Raw genomic sequence first — 9,321 nt, forward strand, 5'->3', positions numbered from 1 at the left:
CATGCCCCATCTTTCTGCATGAAGGGGTGGCATGCTACAGATATTCTTGCAGTTGCAACACATCCCAGATCAGTCCACATTAGTTCATGGACATTTCTTTCATTCCTCTTATAAAACATTTGCCAGAGGGCATGTGCATGCGTCAGAAAGAGACAGAGAGACAGAGAGAGGGAGAAGGTTAAGCTACTCCCTATGGGGCATGGTCATGTCACAAATCCTTCTCCTCCAGTTGGCCCCCTCTCTGGATTTGGGGCATGCATGCACATAAGCCTGGTGTGCATACGATACAGTGGGCCATGTGGGATCTGGCTCCCTTAATCACTAGACCACAGGGCTGGCCTTCATTCCTTTTGTTTTGATTGAAAAAAACTTTATTTATTAAAAAAATTAAAAAATTGTAAAGAAGGAGCCAGCAAGTGGTGTGGTGGTTAAGGCACTAGATTCTAACATGGCCAAGCAGAGTTCGAGTTCCAGATCTGGTGGCTTGAAAAATCATGCTGGACACGTGTGCATGTGTGCACAATATCCCAAGAGGATAATGGAGGAGAAGGGATTGTGGTGTGGCCATCCCCTGCGAGGTGATTTCTCACTTTTCCTCTCTTGGTCTCTCTCTGGTGAGCACGCTAGCCCTATGACATAAACAAAACAAAATAAAAAGTAGAAAAATAGACAGAAGGAAACTTAGCATTTTAGCCATTTTTAAGCGTACGGTTCAGTGACATCAAGGACGTTAACATTGCTGTGTAGCCATCGGCACTTTCCACCTCCAGGACCTCTATTATCTCTCTACATGGAAACTCTGACCCCATTAAACACGAACTCCCCGTTCTCCTTCCCCAGCCCCTGGCATCCACCATTCTATTTTATGTCTCTATGAATTTGACTCCCCAAGGGACTTTGTATAAGTGGGATCTTTTTGTGACCGGCTTATTGACCCAGCACAATGTGTTCAAGGTCCGCTGGTGGTGTTGACAGCGCTGGGTTTGGAAGTGTGTTTAGGAGTCTGTCAGGCAGGCAGGCAAGGGCAGAGTGGGTGAGGGAGGGGGCGTTTCAGGCAGAGGGGCTGAGGGGTGCTGAGGAGGGCAGCTGCACATCTGCTTCACCTGAGGTCCTGCCCATGCTGGGCTCAGGCTGAACACCCACAAGCCCTCCCGGACTGTCCTTTCTTTTACTCCAGCATGAAACGTCCGGCCAAAGCTGTCATCTTCCGCGCAAACTGACCCAGCATGACTGCTGTTCCCATGCTCACTGTGGCCACCGCACTCCAAGTCACCACCATCGCTCGGCTGGCATTTTGCAGTAGCCTCCTACTCCTGTCTCTGCTCTGTCCTTGCCCTGCACCCTGTCAGAGTGTGGCCCATAGGCTGGCAGCATTGGCATCAGAAACACGATCGCAGGCTCGGCACCAAACCTGCCATGGTAACTTCTGAATTTAAGCAGACCCCCAGGAGATTCGAGCACGCCTTAGAGTATGAGAAGCCCATCTGGACTGGCTACTTATTTCCAGTGTGGTAGCCAGACTGAGCCTTTTAAGATGTATGTCCTGGCTTATCCAAGTGGGCCCAATGCCCTCATAGTGCCCTAAGGGGGCGGGGAGATTTGACTCAGAAGAGAAGGGAAACTGAAACCATGCAGCTATAAGCCCAGGACGGCTGGCAGCCACCAGAACCTGAAAGGGCAGGGACGGCTCCTCCGTGGAGCCTTGTGAGGGAACACAGTTCGGACACCCTGATTTGGACTCAGTGGTACCTACTGTGGACTTCTGGCCTCCAGAGCTGTGAGAGAAGGTTTCTGTTGTGTTCGATCACCCAGCTGGTGGCAATTTGTTACAGTAGCCATAGGAGACTAATATACTCCCTATAGCACATTCAACCAGGAGAGACAACTGCTTGCTTCTTTACTGTCTGCTCCCTTGCTAGAAAGAGAGTCGCTTGGTGGTTGGCAGGTGCTTACGAGCATGAGCAAGATGGAAACTGGTGGCCCCAGACGGGCTGTTTCCAGTGTTCCTCGCTGTCCTGGCTATGCCTGGCTCTGCCCTGCCCACTCTAGGAAGGCCTTCTCCTCTTAGTGTCCACAGGCTAAGAACAAAGGGCTCAACTATCTAGACTCTAATGCATGAGGATCCCGACACACCTGGTTCCCTTCCTGGAGGAGGAAAGCCTGGCCAGTCCGCAGAAACATCCAGGCCCAGGTAGACCCTGAGAGGCCTCACCAAGAGGCAGGATCAGCAGACTCTGGGGACACCAATCCCAAGCTCACCTGGCCCTTAGCAAAAAGAATGTAGGAAACATGACACTAACCACACTCAGGATGGCACCCTGGAGAACTATAGAAGAGAAAGAGAATGAGGGAATCGGGGGGTTTTCAGGACTGTGCTTTCTTACATTTTTTTCTTTCCTGCTATGATTTGGCTGTCATCCCTCTTTTAGGTTTTTCTATGTGAACATGCTTCTTTTCCCTATAAAACTGCAACTCGGACATCCAGACTTCTGGACACACCATGCACACTACTTCGCTCTCTGTGGGTCTTCCTCATGCTAGTCTTCAAAACATACTTTTTTTTTTTTCTAAAGAAAAATTTTTGCTCTAGGGGACATATGCTTGCCAGAGAGATAGACAGAGACGGAGAGACAGAAAGTAAGAAATCACCCCCTAGAGGGGATGGCCACACCACAATCCCTTCTCCTCCATTCTCCTCTCAGGATTTTGGGCACACAAGCACACATGCCCAGTGTGTTTTAAGCCACCGGGTCTGGGACTTGAACCCTGGTTGACTACAGGGGAGTCCAGTGATGTAACCATCACGCCATCTGCTGGTCCCCAAAACATACTTCTAAAGGTGTCTGCTCTGTGGCGTGGTGTGGTTTATTTAACGGAGCCTCTATTTTTATTTTAGACCTTTGGGACTGCAGGGATGTGCTGCCATGCTGGACATTTTTTTTTTTTTTTTTGTAGGCTGGAAATTGAACCTGGGCCTCAGGGCCGAGATTCTGTTCCTATCACAACTCTGCAGCTGTTGGCACACAGCTCCTATGACCCTGTGAATAGGGGACATCAAACCTTTTCGGTAAAGGGTCAGATAATGAATACTCTAGACTTTGCAGGCCAGATGGTCTCTGTCACAACTACTCAGCCCTGCTCTGGCAATGTGAAAGCAGCCACAGCCAATGTGAAAACAATGGGTATGGCTGTGTGCCAATAAAACTTTATTTACAAAAACGGGCTGCAGTATTCAGAGAAGGAAGTAGAGCAGAGGTTGCCAGGGGCTGGGGAGGTATTGCTAAGGGTACGGAGTTTTGTTTGGGGTGATGAAAGATTTTGGAAATAGTGGTGATGATTTTACAGCAATGCGAATGGACTTAATGCCACTGAACCATACGCTTAGAAAATGGTAAAATTTATGTTTCACGTAGTTAATAAAAAATTGAAAAATTGAAAAAGAAAAACATGCAGTCCAGGATGGTCCTCACTTCCTTGCTGGCTTAGACCTAGCAGGTAGTCACATAAGCCCCTCATACTTGAAGAGGTATCGATTTATTTTTTGACACTAACAATAGGATTTAATACAAAAATTCTTCTGCTTATTCACTCAGTCATTTTCACCTGCCATAACCTTTCAGAACCCTGACTCTGTCATCTATTGCATCCTGTCCTTTCAGCTGGGTGTCATCTAGAAGACCTCTAATACCTTCATACATGTCACTATGTCCCTCAAGGAGACATGACAGAGGCTGGAGCAAGCCACCACGGGATCATGAATCAATACTGTTTTGATGGGATTGATCTTTTTGTGAAAAACTTGGATAGTGCTGGTCTGTCCACTTCTCTATGTCTTTCCCACAAGAACATCACACACCACGGAGCTAATGCTGCTGGGAATGAAGTTACACTGCAGAGTTCTTCCGCCTACAGTCTGAGTAACCAGACTGAAAAGGAAAAGAGGCAACTCAGGCATGATTTATTCAGGGCCAAACGTGTGGGCCCTGGGGCTCTGATTTTTACTCTGAGTGCTCAGAACCTATCCAGGGGGCTAAGAATGCCCTGAGATAGCCCATACCTGGCAAACCTCAAAGCACAGGGTGAATAGTTCTACAGTGAGCTACTGTCAAAAATAAAAATGAACAAACAATCAAATTAATGCTCATTTAAATTTTGATGGAAGCAAAGCTTTTCCTTTGAAAACTGAGCTAACAAGGTCTCAAATCAATTCATTTGTTAATTTTTAAATGCAACCTGTCCAATAGGAAGTAGGACAATGTAAAAACCACTTCTTGTGGAGATGCCTATAGACCTCTGAGCATAGACCATTCTTGTTTCCAGGGTGTCCCCTCCATGTCATGTCCACAAGTGCACACCAGTCTGGGAACACGTCATCTCTCTCCACCTGGGAGACCCAGAGACACAGCCACTAAGTGGTGGCAGCAGACTCGCTATCTTCTTGGCCCCTGCTACCTGGCTCACCTTTCTGCTGCCCAAGGGCACTCTTACAAAACATAAAGGAAGAGGCTGCCCTGTGGCTCTTGAGAGCACATGCTTACTGGCCCACGCAGGGGACTTAGGCATGCAGGGGTGAGCCCTTGCTGGGAGCAGGGGTGCAAAGGGAGATGCTTTTTACCTCGTCGGTGATCTGGCCTCCGAAGGTCACCCATGTTCCTGGAAGGAGACACAAAGTCTCAGTTAGTGAATCTGCCGGGAAGCCGCACTCTCCTGTGGGCACTTGGATCTCAGACCGCAGGGCCTGTGGGGCAGGGAGCAGCCATAGGCTGTCACGCTGCTCTGTAGTGAGGGTCCTTGGTGTGTGTGGACACCTGGCCTGGGTTCAGGGCAAGCCTTACTCTCTTGGGGCTACCAGCCTGAGGGTGCAAGAGTCTGCAGAGCAGGCAGCTAGCTGCCAACCCAGAAGGCATGAGGCCTGTGGGGTACTTGCTGGGGGCCATGCGGATGCACTTCCCATTCCAGGACCATGTCCATGAAAACAGCTGTGTGTGTCCTTGCCCTTGCTGGGATGGGGTGGGAAGGCTGTGCGTGTCCGGGCAATGGTGGCTTGTATCGCTGTGTAGTGGAGGACGGCGTGTTCTGGAGACAGAACTAACACCTGGCCGGAGAGGGAGAAGGGAAAACCTGACCAAGGCAAGCCCAGCCTCGTAAGGGAAGGATTCCCCCTCGGGATGCCTGGGGCCACAAGGGTCTCCAATTTTGTGACATGGAGTAGGGCTATGTGTGCCAAGGGCCCTGCACTCCCCTTGCTTTTATGCCACATCTCTGTCCCCCTCCCTTTTCCAGCCCCACCTTGCCTGCCTCTCTGTTGCCACAGTAACCATGTCCCCCTGAATCCTGAGCTGCAGTGCAGCCACCCCTGGGGGATGCCAAGGGCTGAGCCACCCTGCCTTCTGAGGTGTGACCCCTACAGCCTCTGATTCCTTGACTGGTACCAGACAGAGGGGTGCCCCCACACTCACCGAGCCCCAGGCAGGAGACCCGCAGGCCGGACTTGCCCAGGTTCCTGAAAAATAAAGGCTGTGTGAGTTCAACGCTGGGACAGGGTCCTGCCGGACAGACTGGAGTGTGCCAGTGCTGCCTGCTCCCACCCCAATCTGGGGCTCTGAAAGGCATGAAGGACCTTTGCTTGCCCATCCGGGGCAGTGTGCCTACTGCCCCCCCAGCCCACACTAAGGCCGGGTCATTGCTGGGATAAGAGGTGTTGGCGATCAGTGGTGAGGGGCAGGGCTGTCTCAGGGGTGGGTGGTAATAATGTGGAGGGACACCATCTTGTTTCACGAGCTGAAACGTGACTGATTTGGGCCTGCGGTGCTGTTCCCTGGCTGAGAAGCCTCTTCTGTCTCCTCTGGAGAGCACACGTGTGATTCCGTGTGTCTTTACTTGCTGTCTCTGAGGACAGGACTAGGAGAAGTTAGTCCCACTTCACATAGACACCCAGACTGTGGATCTGTCCCTCTGCTTCCCCAAGGCTGGCAACATGGGGGGAGTTGAGAGTTCTCATGTGAGGATGTCGGTCCCCAGGAAAGGCTAGCCCCACCCAGCCTTTGTCACTGCCACAACTAGGCCCTGGCCGCACTGTCAGAGCCTGGCACCTAGCCTAACCAGGCATGGCTGTGTGGATCCGTCATGGGCCCACCGAGGCACCTGTCCCCTGGGGCACACCCTGGAGTCACATGAACGGACCGTGCCTGTGTCCTTAACATCCCTAGACTGTCGTGGACATGCAGTCCTCCACTGTGGGAGCTGTGCGGGCAGCAGCATGCTGGGTGGTCCTTAAGCCCTGGTGGCAGGCCCTCATTTGCTGTGACATCAGGATGCCCGCATCACATAAGAGCACACAGATCTGCCCAGGGAGCAGGGATCCCACCCACGCAGTGAGTGCTAAGTCACCCGCCCCAGGAGGACACAGTGTACGATCTGCCCAGACAGTGAACTGGGCAAGTGCAGGGTGGTGTCACAGCTGTGGCTGGGCTCTGACCCATCTGTGCTGGACTCCACTCCCCTAGTCAGATCACTCTGCTGGTGTCTGGTCAGGGAGCTGGCCGCCCCTGAGACCAGCCTGGGGCATGATCCTGTTCGAGGCAATGGGGAGTCAGAGAACTGCAGAGTCACCAGTAGGTGAAGCCCACTCTTCTGCTCTGAGGGCCCCAGGATTTCCCTGGGGCTGACATACTTCTTACTTTAGTGGATGCTGTGTCTTCAGTTTATTCCTTTTCTATCCAAGCCTGGCTCATAGAGAAGGCAGCCATGAGGCTCGAGATGGATTCTGATCACTCCCTCTGTAACACAGGCATACCCTGACCTCCACGGATTTGATTTCCCTGAGTTCAAGGCCCCTGGACTTCACTATGTCACAAGTGGTCATGGCGGGTGAATAGAATCCTTAGAAGCAGTTCGAAGACAGTAGAATGTGTTACTAAATTAAAGGTGGTTCCACCCAGATTTCTTTGAACATTTCCCATTCAAATCCAGTTCAGCTGCAAGGCTATTGTTCCTATAAAGAATGCTGGAATTTTCCCTTGAATGAGAACATAAGCGCATCATCACAGCACGGCACACAGGAGGGTGGCCCTTTCCTTATACAAAAACAGCCATGGACAAATCAAGTAGCTTTAGCTATTACTGTATTAAAAAGGGAACCGAAATTTCCTCTACTTCCCCTCCCCCCCTTCTGAATTAGCGAAATAATCTAATAGTATCCTAGGCATTGCTTGCATTTTCTGACCCAGAGGAATTTGCATCTGCAGTTGCTCTTATAGAAAGAGGGCACAATGATATGGTTTATAAATTCTTCATAACCTGGTCTATCCAGTAGCTTGGATAATTCCCCCCCATGCTAGCTAGAAAGTAACTATGTGAGAAATAACAAAATTGCTTAGCAGTCAAATAATGAAGCAAAAGGACCAAAGGTTCTGGTCAGTAGTCCTCACCTGTTTTGGGGTCACAGACCCCTTTCAGAAACCGATAAAGGTTACAGATCCTCTTTGGAAATACACAGAGATGTGACTATGCTCAGAACCTCGTTTGCAACATATGGGTGTTTGCAGAGCTGCAGACCCCATTCGGTGCTTGTTCTAGATAAATCCAGGCATCTTAAGGAAGGCTGGGCCCCACTTCTGTAAACCTCCCTCTGCCAGTGACCAGGAAGAGCCATTTCTTGACCAGAACTTGTTGAAGGCCAGGTTGTAGGCATCTTTCCTAAAACTTCCCTTTCATCAGCATAGAACTACATGCTGAAATGTACCGCATGCTCAGGGGATGGGGCAGCTTTAGTGGATAGGCAAGGACACAAACAGGAAGCTGAGCCCACCTGTTATCTGCAGCTGAGAGGAAAGATACCCCTCGACTTCTAGTTTGAGCAGGACTGGCGAGAGTCACTTTTGCTCCCTAATTCATTTCTGTTCCAAGCTTTGATTGGTGTGAAATGGATCTGCTTCCCCAAATGGGCTCTGAGTTTCTTCCTGTGCCAGGGTAGGGACCCAGGCCATTTGGCTCTTCAGCTGCCCCACCGCCCACGGTAATAATTTAGCAAAACTAGGACACTGCATGATGCTGAAATTACCCTGCTCAACTTGTTTCCCCGTTAAAATGACGGTATTAGTTTTGCCATCCGCTGCCAGGCCTCGAGAGAAGGAATGAAAAGGGACAGGTACCTCCGGGCTGAAAGCTTCATAAATACAGCTGCTCAGAGGGGGTGGGGAGCACCGCAAATCACAGCCTGGTCTCCGCAGGGGCTGCTGACATGCTGCCACTCGAAACTTTCGAGCCACCAAAACCGTTACCTACATTTCTTAGTCCTAACTAAAACTCGACAGAATGATAAAATAGTTGGTCGAAATCTCTAAATCCAAATGCTGCTGGTCTTCATTAATTTGTCTCTGTGACCTAGAGAAATGGCCAATGAGGATCACAGACATAACCTGCTAGAAGGAAGCACCGACGCCAACCATGCAGCCACTGAGCATTTCGCACCCCTCAGTATTGCACCCGAGACTTGGTAAAGGGCCAGAGCTGGACGTCTCCAGGAAATCACAGATCTTTTTAAAAAGAGGAGTTTCAGAGCCTTTAGTTGTTGTTGTTTTTTTTAAAGAATTATTTATTTGATTTTTTTTGGTCATCATTATTTTAAAATTTGATACAGGTACTCACCGGGGTGGGGGGTGAGGGGAGTGAGGAAGCAAGCTGCCAGGTGAGGACTCAAACCGTGGGAATCCAGCACCTGCTGACCCCCAGGGCCTTTAGTTTTAAGCATCTGGGTAGATGGTAAGAATTTATTCAGGTGAAGGGAGAGCAGCACGGCCTTGACCAGCTGGTTTGAAGAATAAGGGAGATGGGACATCTTCCTGTCTACATCTTGCTCATCCATTATAGCATGGTGCAATGTGCACCCCAGACTCCAGGATCCCTAAGGACAGGCCTGGCTTCCATGTCTTTATCCTCTGATTGGAGCTGGCAGCAGTAGGGTGCCAAGGAGTGTACTGTGGGACGATGTTCAAATAACTGGGAGGTGAGAAGCCCAAGCCCTGGAGTCAGACCACGGTTCCTCCTTTACTCATCAGGCTGGGCCTCCCCTTTACCCATCACTGAACACCTCTGGGCCCCCTGGGAAAAGCACAACACCTGCAGCTGGTTGCATACCTTTGGTTCTCCTGACACCTGTGGGCTGGGTGGGCTTCATCAGCAGGTATGTCTGGAGATGTCCTCCTGGCCCTGGAGCACGTCACTGTGAAGGGCCAGCTTCCAAGGGAGGTGGTCGGAACCACATATGGGGATTGGGGTCAGGCCCTTCTCTCCTTTACAGCCACCCCCCCCCCCATCCCA

At 50.6% G+C, this 9,321-nt stretch overlaps 1 protein-coding gene across 4 annotated transcripts in view; it reads right to left on the reverse strand.

The window, feature by feature from the left end:
* Nucleotides 1–9,321, reverse strand: part of KCNAB2 (potassium voltage-gated channel subfamily A regulatory beta subunit 2) — a 110,876-nt gene that overhangs the window by 22,526 nt on the left and 79,029 nt on the right. For all 4 annotated transcript variants that reach the window (XM_027770656.1, XM_006145409.3, XM_027770655.1 and 1 more), the window contains 2 exons: nt 5,460–5,503; nt 4,616–4,653 (listed from right to left, as the gene is read on the reverse strand). In XM_027770656.1, the coding sequence (XP_027626457.1) occupies nt 4,616–4,653; nt 5,460–5,503 (82 nt within the window). The remainder of the gene's footprint in view (nt 1–4,615; nt 4,654–5,459; nt 5,504–9,321) is intronic.

Source organism: Tupaia chinensis, unplaced genomic scaffold (assembly GCF_000334495.1).
Source record: "Tupaia chinensis unplaced genomic scaffold, TupChi_1.0 Scaffold000146_1, whole genome shotgun sequence".
In the NCBI taxonomy this organism is placed as follows: domain Eukaryota; kingdom Metazoa; phylum Chordata; class Mammalia; order Scandentia; family Tupaiidae; genus Tupaia; species Tupaia belangeri.